The sequence below is a fragment of the Schistocerca gregaria genome, chromosome X (assembly GCF_023897955.1).
Source record: "Schistocerca gregaria isolate iqSchGreg1 chromosome X, iqSchGreg1.2, whole genome shotgun sequence".
Taxonomy (NCBI): domain Eukaryota; kingdom Metazoa; phylum Arthropoda; class Insecta; order Orthoptera; family Acrididae; genus Schistocerca; species Schistocerca gregaria.
This window is the reverse complement of record NC_064931.1, coordinates 149,702,587-149,722,252: the sequence shown is the minus strand read 5'-3', so window position 1 is coordinate 149,722,252 and position 19,666 is coordinate 149,702,587. Positions and strand designations below refer to the sequence as shown.

The following is a 19,666-nucleotide window of genomic DNA, read 5'->3' as shown; positions in this document are numbered from 1 at the left end:
TGCACTGTAGTTCCTTCTCTAGATTGTCGCACAGTTGACAAAATGGTAGATATCGAAATAGACGACAGAGGGATAGAGAAACAATTAAAATCGCTCAAAAGAGGAAAGGCCGCTGGTCCTGATGGAATACCAGTTCGATTTTACACAGAGTACGCGAAGGAACTTGCCCCCCTTCTTGCAGCGGTGTACCGTAGGTCTCTAGAAGAGCGAAGCGTTCCAAAGGATTGGAAAAGGGCACAGGTCATCCCCGTTTTCAAGAAGGGACGTCAAACAGATGTGCAGAACTATAGACCTATATCTCTAACGTCGATCAGTTGTAGAATTTTGGAACACGTATTATGTTCGAGTATAATGTCTTTTCTGGAGACTAGAAATCTACTCTGTAGGAATCAGCATGGGTTTCGAAAAAGACGGTCGTGTGAAACCCAGCTCTCGCTATTCGTCCACGAGACTCAGAGGGCCTTAGACACGGGTTCACAGGTAGATGCCGTGTTTCTTGACTTCCGCAAGGCGATTGACACAGTTCCCCACAGTCGTTTAATGAACAAAGTAAGAGCATACGGACTATCAGATCAATTGTGTGATTGGATTGAGGAGTTCCTAGATAACAGAACGCAGCATGTCATTCTCAATGGAGAGAAGTCTTCCGAAGTAAGAGTGATTTCAGGTGTGCCGCAGGGGAGTGTCATAGGACCGTTGCTATTCACAATATACATAAATGACCTGGTGGATGACATCGGAAGTTCACTGAGGCTTTTTGCGGATGATGCTGTGGTGTATCGAGAGGTTGCAACAATGGAAAATTGTACTGAAATGCAGGAGGATCTGCAGCGAATTGACGCATGGTGCAGGGAATGGCAATTGAATCTCAATGTAGACAAGTGTAATGTGATGCGAATACATAGAAAGATAGGTCCTTTATCATTTAGCTACAAAATAGGTCAGCCACTGGAAGTAGTTAATTCCATAAATTATCTGGGAGTACTCATTAGGAGTGATTTAAAATGGAATGATCATATAAAGTTGATCGTCGGTAAAGCAGATGCCAGACTGAGATTCACTGGAAGAATCTTAAGGAAATGCAATCCGACAACAAAGGAAGTAGGTTACAGTACGCTTGTTCGCCCAATGCTTGAATACTGCTCAGCAGCGTGGGATCCGCACCAGGTAGGGTTGATAGAGGAGATAGAGAAGATCCAACGGAGAGCAGCGCGCTTCGTTACAGGATCATTTAGTAATTGCGAAAGCGTTACGGAGATGATAGATAAACTCCAGTGGAAGACTCTGCAGGAGAGACGCTCAGTAGCTCGGTACGGGCTTTTGTTAAAGTTTCGAGAACATACCTTCACCGAAGAGTCAAGCAGTATATTGCTCCCTCCTACGTATATCTCGCGAAGAGACCATGAGGATAAAATCAGAGAGATTAGAGCCCACACAGAAGCATACCGACAATCCTTCTTTCCACGTACAATACGAGACTGGAATAGAAGGGAGAACCGATAGAGGTACTCAGGGTACCCTCCGCCACACACCGTCAGGTGGCTTGCGGAGTATGGATGTAGATGTAGATGTAGATGTAGATCCCAAACACTCCAACAGTACTAAAGAATAAGTTGCACCAGTGCCCTATTTGCAGTCTCCTTTACAGGTGAACCACTCTTTCCCAAAATTCTCCCAATAGACTGAAGTCGATCATTTGCCTTTCCTACCACAGTTCTCACATTCTCATTTCACTTCATATCACTTTGCAACATTATGCCCAGATATTTAAATGACTTGACTGTGTCAAGGATGACACTACTAACACTGTATCCAAATATTACAGGTTTGTTCTTCCTACTCAACCACACCAACTCACATTTTTCCACATTTAGAGCTAGCTGTGATTCATCACACCAAATAGAAATTGTGTCCAAGTCATCTTGTATCTTCCTACAGTCACTCAACTTCGACACCTGACCGTACACCACAGCACCTTCAGCAAACAACTGCAGATTGCTGCCAATCTGGTCTATCAAATCATTTGTGTATCTTATCACACTTCCATGGGGCACTCCTGACGATGCCCTCATCTCTGGTGAACACTCGCCGTTGAGGACTACATACCGGGTCCTGTTACTTAAGAAATCTTTGAGCCACTCACATACCTGTGAACTTATTCCATATCCTTGTACTTTTGTCAACAGTCTGCACTTGGGTACTGTGTCAAATCCTTGCCGGAAATCTAGGAATACAGAATCTGCCTGCTGCCTTTCAGCCATGTTTTGAGAATAACATGTGAGAAAAGGGCAAGCTGAGTTTTGCATGAGCAATGCTTTCTAAAACTGTGCTGATTCAGGGACAAAAGCAACGTGACCTCAAGAAAATTTATTGTGTTAGAACTGAGAATATATTTGAGGGTTCTGCAGGAAACTGATGTTAGGGATATTGGTCTGTGATTTTACAGGTTCGTTCTTTTACCTATGTTATATGCAGAGTGTCACCTGCACATTTTTCCAGTTGTTTGGGACTTTGTGCTGGGAGAAGAGATCTGTGATAAATGCAAGCTACGTAAAGGGCCAAATCAATAGAGTTCTTTTTATAAAACTGATCTGGGATTCCAACCGAACCTGGTGATTTGCTTGTTTTCACCACTTTCAATTGTTTCTCTATGCCAGGGATGCAGATTACTATGTCGTCCATATAGGAGACTGTCCATCAAATGATGGTATGTTTGCACGATTTTCCTGTGTGAACGATTCTTGAATGTGAAATTTATAACTTCCACTTTTGTTTGCTATCTTCAACTGCCATGCCAGACTGGTCATCAAGGGACTGAATGGCAGCCTTAGACCTGCTTAGTGATTTTACATAGGACCAGAATTTGCTCGCATTCTTTGCCAGATCTTTTGCTAAAGTGTGACAGTGGTAGTAGTTGTATGCTTCGCACACAGATCTTCCCACAGATGCACGAATCTCCAGTAAACTTTTCTTGTCACCATTTGTACATTCCCTTCTGAACCGAGAGTGCAACAGCTTCTGCTTCCTCAGCATCCACCAAATTTCGTTATTATACCATGGTGGGCCTTTTCCATCCTTTAACCACTTTCTACGCACGTAACTCTCCAGACGATGATTTACAGTCTGCTTTAACCTTGCCCGTAATTCCTCTACATCCATCTTACTGGAACTAAGCGATGTCAGTTCACTGTCTAAGAGAGATGCTAACAACTGATTACCTGCTCTATCTAGTAGAAACACTCTCCTAGCCTTCTTGACTAATTTATCAACTTTTGTAGTTGTAACTGCTACAATGACATCATGATTGCTAATTCTCATTTCTATACTGACACTGCTGATAAAGTCCAGCCTACTTGTAGCTACGAGTTCTAAGATATTTCCATAGCATGTGGACTACCGAGCAAGCTGCTCAAGATAGATTTCTGAAAACATGTTCAAAAGTATTTCGCATGACTGTGTCTGTAACCCCCGCAATGAATCACTACACATGCCAGTCTATACTCCGTTGGTTAAAGTCGCCTCCAACTAGTGTTGCATCATGTGGGTATTTACGCGCTGCTGACCATAGACTTTCTTTAAATTACTCTAGAATTGTTATAGCAGAACTGGATGGCTAGTAAAAACATACAACAATTAACTTATGTTTTCACCTACACCTGTTATATGTGACCAGGTAACTTCACTATGACATTCTACCTAACCTCAATAGAGCCAATGTTTTTGTCAGCTGAAATGACCACTCCCCCTCCTATTGCCTCTAATTTGTCTTTCCAATATAAGTTCCATGACTTTCTAAATATCTCTGAGCTATTCACCTCAGATTTCAGCCAGCTCTTGGTCCCAAAAATAATTTGATCGCAAGAACTTTCCTGCAGTGCAGTACATTAGGGAACCTTATTACAAATACTTCAATAGTTTACTGATAAAATTTTGACAGTCAGTGAGTCTTTGTTTGGAACACCATCTGATTTCCCTTGCCGTGTACAGACTGATGAGTGTTCATCAGAGCACCTCAGTTACTGCCTAGTCTAGTTCCCCAAAATCCATGTAATCTCTCTGAATGTTCCAACTGCAGACAGTGCTTCAATTTTTAACATTAATATGCTTCACACAGTATAATCACTACTGAGTGGCAGTACCAAAGTGAATGAACCTCATTGTATATTCATGAACTGTTCACTTTGATGCTATGTGACAATTCTGAGTGAAAAATTATCAGCCTTAGTACAGGAGCAGGGAGAGGGATTGGTCCAAAACCATCTGCCACAAGGCTGAATCCGCCATGAACAATACTATATATGGATCTTAGCTATAATGATGTTGCCGAGTTGTACACCGAACTGCAAGTCAGCCAGGACCACACAAAAGCCATATTGAACATGAGCAGAAATGGTCGGTCTGCTCCCCATGACCTGCAGCTACTATAGTCTGACATTCAGTGCCTTTAACTCTCTTGGCCTCAGATGAAAACAATAGTTTTTAATTCACAATGTCACCACACATTCAGAGTTCAGAGAGGTTAAATATTCTAACAAGAATGGTTTAAACCATCCCCAACACACTTTCTTACATCACTATCTTGTGTTTATCCTTGGTCAAACAGTGGTTTAAAAAAGGAAAGCCTTTCATATATCGTCCAGTGTTCATGTTTTAGAAATTCTTTATTCAAGTCTTTGAATTTCTCTCTCTACAAATTTCTTCCTACATAGGTGATGACCACATTTGCACCAAGTGTTAACAATATTTCAACTCAGGTTTAGCTTCACAGAAATCCCTGCTTTAGTGCACTTTGAGCTGTATGGCCTTCAGGCCAAAAGAGAATAAAATGTTCATTTCCCCTTTCATGACGAAGTTCCCCGATTTCATTCATTTTATTATGATTCTCTTGCATGCAGGGCCAAAACCTGAAATGCCTGTTACTGGATTCTTTCAATACCCTGGAGACAGATACGTTTCAGCCTAGTATGAAACAGTTCATTCCCAGCCAAATCACTGTTTCATATATATAGAAAATGTTTACGTATTTGTTATCAGTCAATATACTGCAGCCTTTTTAATGAAGGCTGCAATTTATTTGAAAACTATCAAATGAATTGTGTAAATACTGTACCTCAGGAAATAATAGCAGAATTTTATTTAATGATCGAGGTGGGGGAAATCTTAAGCCAAAAACATCAAAAAATATTTTTGTTCCTTATTTGGCTGCCAAATCCATTGTGAACAGACACAAAAAATGATAATTTCTCAGGTATGTGTTCATTCTGTAATAAGTTGTTGATGCAATTTGATTGGAGCCTTTCTTATGTACTGCCTGAAGCCATACAAAGACAAACATTTTGTCCTTTTCCTTACAATTCTTTATTAGTTCCTATACCATTAGTGAAATTGTAAATGTATAATCTGCATAAATAATGTACACCCAGACACAGATAATACGACTCTTCTGACAGTCAAAGACTAGTGTTGTTTCTTCATCAACATTATGCTTTACACGTTCATGAAATGCAGACCTAATTTTGATAAAATTTGTTTCGAGAAATCTTCCACGCAGCAACCAAAGCCTGGAAATATGAGTAGAATTCTAAAGAAGTTAGTGCCATTGGCTGGTGTGCTGCAGGTTCCCAGTTAAAACTCCACCACCCGCATTTATTTGTCATTAAGCATTTCCCCCTTCGGGAAGGTTCTCGAAATTTCTTATATTAGTAATGTTTGTATATTCTGGAGTGTTCAATGTCTGGACAATTAGCTGCACACACTTTCCAAGAGTTCAGTTCTGTTCTGGCTGTACATTGGTCTTTGTAATAAGTGTTTTTTAAGTGCTAAGTGTTGAAGTTTTGTGATTCACTTATGACTCTGCTTTCAGATTTGGACTTACGTGATGCTATTTGGTGGGTATGCAAGGTATTTCAAAACATCTACATCACTGTGGCTTGAATTAGACAATGTAAAAGCTATTGACTACACAGACAGGAACTGGAATACAAGCAGACATTGCTCGCAAGGCTCATATTTTCAGGAAACAATGGCTTTCAAAACTGCAACAAGTCAGCTGCTCATTAGGCATCCAGAGATGCTGTCAGGACCTGACAAAATGGCTGAAAGGATTTGACCAAGTTGCAAAGTACAATATGCGGGATGAAAGATGTGTTTGGCAAATGTGTAGTTTTTACTAGGATGGCACAGCCCATCAGTGGTTCCAGAGGAATGAAGAGAACTGTGATAGCTGGGACAAATCCTAGGCTGTACTGAAGAAAATGTTTGGTGATAATGGACAAAGTTCATATAGAAAAATAACAATTTAAGAACAGGGCCAAATGTCTTGTGGAAGTGACATTTGTGCATACGGAATGTTTTGGCCCTACATCAGATTGTGAATTCAAATGCAACATAAGCTGAAAAAATATCACTACTGATGAAAGGAGCTGCAGAAGACATGTAAACAAGCTCTTTCAGTAAAAAAGTCACAATAACAAATTACTCCATAAAGTGGCACCAATACATCAAGAAAATGCTACAGAAAAAGTGGCAGATGAAAGAAGTACAATCAACTCCTAATGTTGTCCCTATGGCAGATGTGGAAGACCACTGTAACCTCGGCTCTCTCATATGCCAGTTTGTAAGAGAAGAGATACAGCATTTTGTGGCAGCTACAACTGTCCGACCGAGTGAGCAAGAGACAGCAGCCATGAATGTCAAGTCCATGAGGCAGGAGGAAACAGAGGAGGATGAAGAGGGGGTATACCAATCTTTAGCACCAATCTCCACCACCATATGAATGTGTCAAAGAATGTACTCCACTAACATATGATCCAGCTATCAAATGCAACCCAACACCCGACCAATGCAGATACAACCAAGTCCTCCAGCAAGAATAGTGCACAATTGAAGGACATACATTTGGAGGACAGTGATCAATACATTAGTATGTTTCCAATGTTGATGCCCTGGACACACTGTATGCTACTGCAGATATAGAAGATTAGTTTTTGATGACTACTATGCTCCAACATATCAACCTTCACAACAGTCCTGCTCATGCCAGTCTAACACAGATGATTATAATCTACCTGTGGGACAGAGCCCATCACCATATACTGGATGAAGTCTCTTGGCACTTGTCTAGCTGCTGAATTCAGGAAAACTAAACAAGACAACTACGCCATCATTGATGGCCAACATGTTCAGCTTTTTGTCAACTTGGGGGCTTATTTTACTGTAATGTTCAATGCTGATCACCACCATCATCTCAAGCTCAAGAAGACTATAGTCTGTGACGCGACTGTGTGATATGACAGTGATTGTGCTGAAGGACACAAATGGGACACAGGAACATGTTTTATGAGAATAACTATCAATGAGAGAACGCAGCCCTTCAAATTTATGATTTTAACGGAATGTAGTCAATATTTTACATGGATGGGATGTCTTGCAAGCATTACAATAAGTCAGACTGTGGAAGACATGAGCTCCACATTGACAAAGTTATTTCAACAAGTACACACAACAAAGGTCACTCTGGCCAGTTTTATTCCAGTTAGGATGTGGTTCCCCGTCATCAATGAGATGAGTTCCAGTCACTGATCTAGAACATCTGTGAAGCTCTTGTCAGTTGCAAAAAGCTACTCTGACCCACAAAAGGAATCTACATGCCAAAAACGGTCATAAGCATTGGAGGTGGTCAAGAGGAATTACAGATTACTAACAGTCACAAGAGGCCACAGATCATCCTAAAGGTACATGCATTGGAACAGTCGAACCAGTTCAAGAAGGGCAGATTAATGTCACTGATGAAGAATTGCGCATCACTACCATTACAGATAAAGTAAGGGAGGAAACAACTCTCAAAACTGCCGATGCACCCTAGCCTGATTGCGGAACAAAACTGAACAGTGTTAGGCATTCAGTGCCACTTTTCAGATGCTTTCAAACCTGGAGTGGAGAAAAGACAGACCAAACGGCCCACGGTGCACTGTATCACTAATGGGGATCATTAAGCAAGTAGCCAGCACTCATATAGTGTACTGTTGGATAAATGACAGATAACTTGGGAGGAAGTGGAAAAAGGTTCTGCAACATGACATCACTGAACCTAGTGTGTCCTCGGGTTGTATGCTATGGTCCTCATGAAGAAGCAGTGTGGCACTTGGTGTTTCTGCATCGAGAACTGATGACTGGAAGAAAAAAAGAAAAAAGCTGTCTACCAAATGGTGCGCATTGCTGACACCCTAGACAGCTGGAGAGGAGTGCAGTATTTCTCAACTATGGACATGTTGACAGGCTACTGACAAATCGAGGTTAACAAAGCTGAATGGGAAAAGACTACCTTCATAACTCTTGATTGTCACCATGAGCTCCACGCTATAACATTTGGACTATGTAATGCTTCAGCCACCTTCAAGCATATGACGGACAACTAGCTTGGACATCACAAACAGACAACGTGTCTTTGCTATCTGGATGCCACCAATGTTCCAAAGACATTTGAAGAACATCTAAGCTGCCTGACAACACAACTATGTTTAAGTCTGTTCTGACAGCAGGCCTCCATCTGAATCTGAAAAATTGCCTCTTTGCTTTCCAAGAAATAAAAATCTTTCGAGTACCCAATGAAAGGTGCTGTAGTCCATCTTTATCCAGAGAAGCAGTCAAAGATGGTCCGATTCCTAGACACATTTCTGATGTGAAGTTTTCACAGAATTTTCTCGCAATACTGATGATTCATTAAGGACTTTTGTACAAAGGCACATCCCTTACAAGGACTACTGCTGGGAGAACTAAATTTTCCTGGAACGTGGTATAAGAAATAAATTTCCTTGACCTTAAGTTGGCAATAACATCATCTCCAGAGCTAGCACTGTGCAACGTGAATACCGAGACAGAACTTCATATCAAATAGTGGTTATGGGATAGATGCAGGTCTAGTACAAAACTAGGAACATGCTGTAAAGATAATAGCTTATGCTTCCAGAATACTTTGCAACAAAGAAAGAGTATCTTGCAGTTCTTTGGGCCATTAACAAGCTCCGGCCATATTTATTTGGCAACCCTTTGACCATCAAAATGGACCACTATTCTCTATGCTGGCTGACCAGCCTGAAAGATCAATCTGTTGATTGGTGAGATGAGCACATTACTTCACGAATATCTCATCAGAGCCATATATAACAACTGACGCAAACACACGGATGCCGACCGCCTTTCAAGGACTCCAGTGGTAGAGCACAACAGTGTGGATGAAATGTCAGTCATTGCTGCATTAAATGGCAGCTGCTGAACAGAGGGAAGATCCAGCATTGCTGTAAACTACAGAAGCCTTGAAGAATGAGGAACAAACAATTTGCAATTCCAATTACTTTGTGTGTGTGTGTGTGTGTGTGTGTGTGTGTGTGTGTAATGCTCAAACACACACACACACACACACACACACACACACACACACACACACACACACACACACACACACACACACAAGGGAGGACTCGAACCTCCGCCGGGACCAGCCGTCCAATTAATAAATGGAACATTACACAAGAGGAACTGTGATCCCATGAGGGGGGAATGGTTACCTATCATCTCAGCTCATCTATGGCCAGCTATCCTGTATTTCCAGGACACTTCAACATCTGGTCACCAGGGATTCACGAAGATTATCAGATGCAGGCGTTAGTGACTTGACACTATCTAAGCTATCGTAGGGGATACCAGTGACGGAAGCATGTGCTACAATTAACTCAGAGCCATCCAACATCAATTCTGCTTGCAAAAGCTTGGAATCTACCTCTTGTGGTGGTTCTCCTTGTAGAAGATTCATTTTGAAGCATGGAGCACCCTGTGTGGTGACCTCTGTGGTCTTCATGGAAGACTTGGTATCAGTTTTTGATGCCTACAAAGTGAGTGGTGCTATTGGAAAAGTTACCAAAATGCTACTTTGGGTAATATAATATTCTCCTTTGGTTGTCAGACATCACATATGAAGTCAAGGATAAGGGCCCTTCATCAAGAAGACAAAACTGAGGAGACTTCATATACGTCCTTCGTGTGAAAGCCTACTACAGTCTTGAGATGCAGATTGACAGTGGGGACTTCTCAGAGAAGAAAATGGAAGACTTGCTTGATGATTGAAAGATTTTGATGGGAGGATCTAACAACATGACTGGAACACAATGATCTGCCAGCACGAAATCAATTTGCTGGTTTGCATACATTTTACATCAAGAAAATGTGAGATTGATATTCCCTACTGTTATTCCATAACTTTCACAATAAGGCTTATCTCTAATGTGTATTCGGTGGAAATGTCTATGGAATGATCCGTGATTATACCTCACGCAAATTATGAAACTTATACACTGCACAGCTTCGAGGGAATATTTGGCTCTATTTGACTATATTATTTCCCTTTGATGTGAATTGATATTCTTCCCACAGATGTCTTATTAGTCTATGTACAGTAGCCTTCACGTCTGATGATGGTAATTAGATGGCTTTAATAGTGCTGTTTTGAGTGGCTGTTTTTGCTAAGTCTCTGAACATTTCACTATATCATGTTAGCATATCCCTTGATCCACATAAATTTGATCTGCTTTCCGAGATATTTGTTTTCCTTTTTCGACCAGTGAAACCCATTACTAGTGGTTTAGATTTCTGGAAAATAGCATGTGTCTGTATATCTTGGCGTAAGCTTCTACAATCCATTGAAATCAAAATGTTTCTAATTGTGAGTTTCTGCAAATATTTTAAGGTTGCAAGTATAGCTGACACATCTGCTGAGAAACTTGAAGTTTCACTAGGAAGTAAAATCAGTTCTTTGTAACCTGTGCTTGGACAAAGGAATGCACACCCACTATGTCATTACCTGGTGTTTTGGAGCCATCAGTATAAACACCAAAATCTTGTGGAAAATTATCAGCAATGCAGGTTTTCTTTACTTAATGTTCTACTCCAGCATTTGCTTTTGTTGGAACATAGAAGACATCAGCTACTGATATTTTTTTTTATAAAGGTAGTCTAAATTAGGATATCATACAAGGGTGTGTTGAAAGTAATGCGTGCGAATTTTTTTATGTGAAAATTCAAACAGCCTTTTAAGTAAAACAGACATTTATTATCATTCTACATATTTATTCTTCATGTCCACATATTTAATTGTCAACATAGTCAGCCTGGCAGCAAATACATTTCTCCCAGCCAGAGACACTTTTGTTGATACTGCAGAATGTTTGACTGTTGACAGAGCCAGACTAGCCTCTACTTGCATTGTTTCATGACTATTAAAGTGAAGTTCACAAAGGTGTTCTTTAACTTTTGAAAACAAATTGAAATTGGATGGGGTCAAGTCAGGATTCTACGGAGGATGATTGATGACAGTGGACCCAAGGCATCTGATTGTTGCAGATGTCACAGCACTCAAGTATGGTCTGGCATTGTCAGGCTGCAGGAGATGGTGTTCCATGTGTCCGTCTACATCTACATGGATACTTTGCAAATCACATTTAAGTACCTGGCAGAGGGTTCATTGAACCACCTTCACTATTCTCTGTTATTACAGTCTCGTATAGTGTGTTGAAAGAACGAACATCTATATGTTTCCGTATGAGCTCTGGTTTCCCTTATTTTACTGTGGTGATCATTTCTCAGTGTCAACAAGATATTTTCACATTTGGAGGAGAAAGTTGGTGATTGGAATTTTGTGAGAAGATTCCGTCACAACGAAAAACACCTTTCTTTTAACGATCTCCACCCCAAATCCTGTATCATTTCAGTAACACTATCCCCCATATTTCGCGATAATGCAAAACATGCTGCCCTTCTTTCAACTTTTTCCATGTACCCTGTCAGTCCTATCTGGCAAGCATCCCACACCGTGCAGCAGTATTCTAAAAGAGGGCGGAGAAGAGTAGTGTACGCAGCCTCCTTAGTAGATCTGTTACATTTTCTAAGTGTCCTGCCAATAAAACGCAGTCTTTGGTTAGCCTTCCCCACAACATTTTCTATGTGTTCCTTCCAATTGAAGTTGTTCGTAATTGTAGTACCTAGGTATTTAGTTGAATTTACGGCTTTTAGATTGGACTGATTTATCGTTTAACTGGAGTTTAACACTGGAGTTTAGCACTCATATGGATGACCTCACACTTTTCATTATTGAGGGTCAACTGCCACTTTCCGCACCATTCAGATATCTTTTCTAAATCATTTTGCTGTTTGTTTTGATCTTCTGATGACTTTATTAGTCAATAAATGACAGCGTCATCTGCAAACAACCTAGGACAGCTGCTCAGATTGTCTCTCAAATCGTTTATGTAGATAAGGAACAGCAAAGGGCCTATAACACTACATTAGGGAATGCCACAAATCACTTCTATTTTACTTGATGACTTTCCATCAATTACTACAAACGGTGACGTCTCTGACAGGAAGTAACAAATCCAGTCACATAACTGAGACAATATTCCATAAGGACGCAATTTCACTATAAGCCACTTGTGTGTTACAGTGTCAAAAGCCTCCTGGAAATCCAGAAATACGGGATCGATCTGAAATCCCTTGTAAACAGCACTCAACACTTCATGCGAATAAAGAGCTAGCTGTGTTTCACAAGAACGGTGTTTTCTAAACCCATGTTAGCTGTGTGTCAATAGACCGTTTTCTTCGAGGTAATTCATAATGTTGCAACACAATATGTGTTCCATAATCATGCTGCATATCGTCGTCAATGATATGGGTCTTTAATTAAGCTGATTACTCCTACTACCTTTCTTGAATATTGGTGAGATCTGTGCACCTTTCTAGTCTTTGGATACGGATCTTTCGTCGAGCGAACGGTTGTATATGGTTGTCAAGTATGGAACTAATGCATCAGCATACTCTGAAAGGAACCTAATTGGTATACAATCTGGACCAGAAGACATGCTTCAAATTCAAAACTCTATCACAGCACACTGTTTCTCACACACTGACATAGTTATGTTACACACCACTATGTTACATGCTACAATTCAGAGTGCTCCAGTAGCTGAGGGCTGCAAATATGCAGACATTAATAAAAAGATGTAGAATTTTAACATTGTTTGTTTTACATAAAAAGTTTTAAGAGTTTTCAAATAAAAAAATTCAGAGGCATTACTTTCCAGCATACCCTCATACCTCTTAATGAGTAGATTATGACAGAATTTTAAACTTTTAAATTCTGTCAATAATTACATAAAATATTGACAATTGAATTTTTGTTGCCCCCCTGATGCAGCTAGCACCAGGTTCTGCGTTCCAAGTTCCTGGATAGTGTTTTAGTAATTTACATCTGTTCTGGAATGTTCTTGAAGTTTCTTATGTTGGTAATGTTTGCATATTCTGGAATTTTTCATGTTTGTACAATTAGCTGCACAGTTGAGTTCTGTTTTTGCTGTGCATTAGTGATCATAATAAACATGCCTTAAGGATAAGTGTTTTACTTCACTGACAACCCTCTTTTCAGATTTGGACTTAATTGTGATTTACAAATGTTATGTAATTTGTAACAGCATTTAAGAACATGCCAAGTTATTAGCACCAAATTCAGAAGACTGTCAACTCAGAAAACTAGTAAAGTCCTTGGCAGTGATTCAGTTATTTGCCATCCATACATACACATGGTTATACTGTGTTATGAAAACCCAGAATATCCCAAAGAACTACACATTGCTGAAGAATAAAAGATAATTATAACAATTCAATTCAAACATGACAGTCTGACTAATCTTATTCATAGAACTCATCCCAGAACTTCAGCCTTCAAATCATAGACAGCTACGAAAAAATTTAAGTGAACCATGGTTGTGAAAACACACACAATCTCTTAGCATCAAATAATCCAGAGCTAATAATCAGCAGCAAAATGGATACAGTGATTAGTGAATACAGGGTTCCGATCGCGAGACTGAATACCATAACTCCCATATCCATCAAAAATGAATGAAAAATATGTCAATTAAAAAAAGCAGAAAAAAATTCTGCTTGACACTGTCCTAAGAGACCATCTCTACTCCTTCCACATGAACAATGTAAGTGTACACCAGGTGTTGCTTGAATTCAAAGAAAGAGTATCAACAGCAATTGAGAGATTTATACCAAATAAATTAACAAGTGACAGAGTTGATCCTCCATGGTACACAGAAAAGATCAGAACACTGTTGAACAAACAATGAAAAAAGCATGCCAAATTCAAATGAATGCAAAATTCCCAAGACTGGTGGCCTTTTACAGAAGCTCCAAATCTAGCATGGACTTCAATGCTTATAATAGTTTCCACAATGAAACCTTGTCTCAAAACCTGGCAGAAAAACCAATGAGATTCTGGTTGTATGTAAAGTATGCTAGTGGCAAGAGACAATGTCTTCTCTGTGCGATAGCAATGGTAATACTATCAATGACAGTGCTGCTAACACAGAGCCGTCGGAAATTCCTTCACCAAAGAAGACAATGTAAATATTCCAGAACTCTAATCAAGAACAGCTACCAACATGACTAACTTAGAAATAGACATCCCCAAGTTTGTGATGCAACTTAAATCACTTAATAAAAGCAAGTCCTCCAGCCTAGAGTGTATACTAGTTAGGTTCCTTTCAGAGTATGCTGGTTCAGTAGCTCCACACTTGACAATGATATACAACCACTCACCTAATGAAAGATCGATACTCAAAGACTAGTAAATTGGAAGGTCACACCGATATTCAAGAAAGGCAATAGGAGTAATCCACTAAATTATAGTCCCGTATCGTTAATGTCAATATGCAACAGGATTCTGGAACATATATTGTATTCAAACATTATAAATTATGTCAAAGAGAACGGTATATTGACACATAGCCAACACGAATTTACAAAACATCATTCTTGTGAAACACAACTAGCTTGTTACTCACATGACATGTTAAGTGCTATCAACAAAGGACTTCAAATTGATTCCATACATCTAGATTTCCAGAAGGTTTTTTAGACTGTACCTCACAAGCAGCTTGTTATCAAATTGCTTGCTTATGGAATATCGTCTCAGTTATGTGACTGGATTCATGATTTCCTGTCAGAGTGGTCACAGTTCGTATCAACTGACAGAAAGATATCAAAACAGAAGTGATTTCTGGGGTTCCCGAAGGTAGTGTCATAGGCATTCTGTTGTTCCTTATCTATATAAATGATTTAAGAGACAAGCTGAGCAGCCATCTTAGGTTGTTTGCAGATGATGCTGTCATTTATTCCCTAGTAAAGTCATCTGAAGATCAAAATAAATTGCAAAACAATTTAGGAAAGATATCTGTATGGTGCAAAAATTGACAATTGACCCTAAATAACTGAAAGTGTGAGGTCATCCACATGAGTGCTAAAATGGATCTGTTAAACTTCAGTTACACAACAAATCAGTCAAATCTAAAGGACGTAAATTCAACTAAGTATGTACGAATTATAATTACAAACAACATCAATAGGAAAGAAGACACACAAAATGTGAGGAAGGACAAAAGACTGCATTTTATTGGCAGAACACTTTGAAGATGCAACAGATCCACTAAAGAGATTGCCTACATTATGCTTGTCTGTCCTCTTTTGGAGTACTGCTTTGTGGTGTGGGATCCTTACCAGATAGGATTAATGGAGTACATTAAGAAAGTTCAAGAAAAGGCTGCAAGTTTTGTACTATCGAGAAACAGGGGAGTGAATGTCACGGACATGATACAGGATTTGATGTGGAAATCATTAAAACAAAGGCATTTATCATTGTGGTGTGATCTCATGAAATTGCAATCACCAACTTATTGCCAATCACCAACTTTATCCTTTGAATGTGAATATATTTTGTTGATGCTGACCTACATATGGAGAAACAATCATCATAATAAAATAAGAGAAGGCATGGGACAATACAGGTGTTCGTTTTTTCTGCAGATTGTTGCCGGGTGAACTAACAAAGAATTATTGCGAAGGGCGTTTGATGAACCCTCAGTCAGACACTTGCAGAGTAGTCATGCAGCTGTAGATACACATGTAAATATAAATGTCACATGGGGAAGATGACCAAAGTGTCCCAGATGTGTTAATAAACTACATGTGAGACTTCATTCCAAAACATTGTTCTCATCTTAATCTTTGAAGCCTACTTACTCTTGTGTGAAACAATGTTACGTAAGATTTTGGATAAAATGGTGAGCCATGTGTAAAAACATCATTTCAAACACACTTCATGCACCAACAAAATTCAAGTTCTCAAAGAGGACAAAAAAAGTTTCATAGACATGAATCTTAAGAAACAAAAATTACAAATGCTCAAAATGAGCTTCATAGTAACCAGTTTGATTGCAACAGACAAGCTGCATATTGGGATCCATTGAAAGCTTTACTGAGAAACTATGTTTTCACAGTAGTTCAACTATAGTTCATTAGCACCATTTTGAATTAAGTGTGACCATTGTAACATAAATACCAAAGTGCTGGTGTATATATATATATATATATATATATATATATATATATATATATATATATATATATATATATATATATATATATATATATAAAGTTAGAAGTGATATCAAAATAAGCTATCCCTTTAGAAACAATTCTGTATTTTTACTTCCTAAAGTACCATGATGCAGAGCTTGGGAGAGAGAGAGAGAGAGAGAGAGAGAGAGAGAGAGAGAGAGAGAGAGAGAGACTGGTGGGAGTCAGCTGACAAATTTAAACACACACATACACATAAGAAAACCAAAAACGAAAAGAAGATAGTAGTTCAATTGGTGGTTCATCATGGGTGTGTTACAAAATAGGTATTTTTGTGGTATACATACTTGTACTCAACTTGCAGTGACAATACAAATATGGTAATACTGACCTGAATCAGTGTCTTCCAATTTCTCTTTAAGACGGGGAAATGCTGGTCGAAGAGCTTCAGGAAATTTTAAGAAAACCTTATACATCATAAGAACTGCTTTTTTACGAAGATATGATTTTGTTGATGTGAGCTGGAATATAAGCAACATATTTACAGAAGAAAAATAAAATAAAAATGAATTTTATAATACTAATAAATATTATCTACATTCTTAAAACAATTCAAAGAGTCAATGACATTTCCTAGATACAGTCTTTGAGTGTAACAAAACTTTACATTTGTAGAAATCACAATACTCATAATGTTAAATCAGCCACAATTCAAAGATTTAAATTTAACCTAGGAGACCAAAAGTTTATATCAACCTTTTCAGATAAGTTATGTTACAGAAAACTGACATCTGCAAAAGAAATATTCAAATAAATTACTTTCTTTGTCTCCAATAATTACTACTGTGTTGTTATTTGTTCAAATGGTTCAAATGGCTCTGAGCACTATGGGACTTAACATCTTAGGTCATCAGTCCCCTAGAACTTAGAACTACTTAAACCTAACTAACCTAAAGACATCACACAACACCCAGCCATCACGAGGCAGAGAAAATCCCTGACCCCGCCGGGAATCGAACCCGGGAACCCGGGCGTGGGAAGCGAGAACGCTACCGCACGACCACGAGATGCGGGCTGTTATTTGTTAACTGTTAATGTATTACTGTAGTAATGACTATAGACACTAATAAAAGTAAGAGAGAATCTCGTGTGTGTTGGCTGTAAACTAAGTACTGGCCAGCAGTTCTGTCTAGTAAGTGTTCACAATTGAATTTCCCTTTGATAAAATTATTATTGTACATTCTATATCTATAAGGCAATTCAATGTCGGCTATTGCTTTAGGAGAGTTCTACATTGAAGCAAATGGTCCATGCTGTGTGTTCCGCATATGGTTGTAAATCACAATCTTATGGAGAATTTCGCAGTTGTGTGAACAGTCCACACCTGGTGGAGCTATGCATGCAACTCCCCTGTGCTGCGGACCATCCACATCAGTTAAATACACAGGTACACATTCCTGCATGCACAGTCCTGCGAACACCACATGCAGATGATGCAGATAAACTTCATTTCACCAAAATATTTCACTAGTGCAGCAATAAAATTGTTCAGCAGAGTATTTTGAACATTGTGAAGTTGGGAGAAGATGGCAGAAGATCAGCCCATTCAACACTGATGCCATCTTAGGGGACATTACAATAATTATAGGAATTAATACGTAACTCTCAAAATACAAATGTAAAATTGTCTAATGCCCAACGAATGACATGCAAAAGATTTGAATGATTAAAAACTTTATTTAAATTAATAATCTTTCCTGCACTTATACATGTTCTTATCTTAAGTTACTGCAACTCATTCAATTGGAGTACTAGTCTGACTCTTGAAAATGTCGAAAGGATACTTGTCTTGTATTCCACCAACAAGTTCGGCAAAAGAATGACTAGACATGCGAAAATAATTGTAAAATTCATCTTCATCATTACGCAATTTGGAACACAGTCTGAGGAATGATCCTTTCCTACATCCCTGTTCCACAACAGGATGCACCCAAAATCTTTCACATGTGGAACTTCTCTTTTAGTATGTCAGATAGACTGAAATGATCTAAGCACAGCAGTCTGACCTCCATACTTGCATTCAAACAGCAGAATGTGCTAGAGCACATATATATATCACAGAGCACAGAACTCAGCACTCACTAGATTGCACACAGCAATGTGTACCCACCTATCTGTGGAAACCATTGACACAGGCCACAAACTGCAAGCAGAACATGGAGTGTGGACCACCTGCTTAAGTGTATAACGGGCCTTAAGCTCTCAACTTCCTATACTGACAGATTTCAGATGTATGTAGATGCAACTCCTGTAGTTGTCTGTATCTTATGGACTTGTTGCTCTTGAAAGCCAATAAACACTATTTAGTCCCTCATGAGACTGTAATGCCAGGAAGCACGTACAATTGTGTAGGGACCACATTTATTATGGGCAAAATCTGTGCCAAAGATAATATTACCAGCCACGAGACTAACACTTTTGTCAGTCAACACATTTGCATTGTCTCTTCATTGTGTAACTTCTTCCCCACCTTTGTATTTCCGTGTTCTCTCTCTCTCTGTCTTCTGCCTTAACTGCTGAAAAAGTCTCTTTAATATACTGACTATTACAATCATTAAGCACTACCTACATGAAACAGAGATATATTTAAAATATGGATGTTATGGTAATCATAAATATCATACTTACAAGAGTCATTATATCATTTGCAAGATCTCTTGACAAATCAGCATTAATAAAACAGGAAAGTGCTGACAGTGCAACTCCAGCATCATACTGATTTTGACTATTTAAATCCTTGCGAATCATGTTTGTTGTTAACATAAGCAACTGCAAATGATAATTTTGAGTTGTCATCAAAATTGTACAAATACGTATCATTTTGTTAACTGTGCATATATTTTTTTTTCTTTATTTAAAAAAATCAGAAATCAACACACCTCCGTATCTGCGTGGAAGCACTGTGATGATGCCAAATAACCAATTCTTTTGTAGGTAAATTTTGATGAGCTCATTACTTCTATTATGTTAAATCCGGCCCAGCTAATGTCATAGCCCAGCATTTGGAGCTGCAACAACCAATATTTTCAATCAATAATTTGTTTTATAAATAGCTTTAGTATGTAAGTGATCTACATTTTCAAAATTAGCTTTTCAAGTCACAAGAAAAAAAGGAAGATTAGGTTTAACTTCCCGTCGA

The 19,666-nt window shown here is 38.9% G+C and overlaps 1 protein-coding gene across 2 annotated transcripts in view; it reads right to left on the bottom strand.

The window, feature by feature from the left end:
- The window catches only part of LOC126298835 (AP-3 complex subunit delta-1), a 234,114-nt gene that overhangs the window by 163,171 nt on the left and 51,277 nt on the right, over positions 1 to 19,666 (bottom strand). For both annotated transcript variants that reach the window (XM_049990312.1, XM_049990313.1), the window contains exons 4-6: positions 19,407 to 19,535; positions 19,156 to 19,296; positions 16,859 to 16,988 (exon numbers count right to left, since the gene is read on the bottom strand). In XM_049990312.1, the coding sequence (XP_049846269.1) occupies positions 16,859 to 16,988; positions 19,156 to 19,296; positions 19,407 to 19,535 (400 nt within the window). The remainder of the gene's footprint in view (positions 1 to 16,858; positions 16,989 to 19,155; positions 19,297 to 19,406; positions 19,536 to 19,666) is intronic.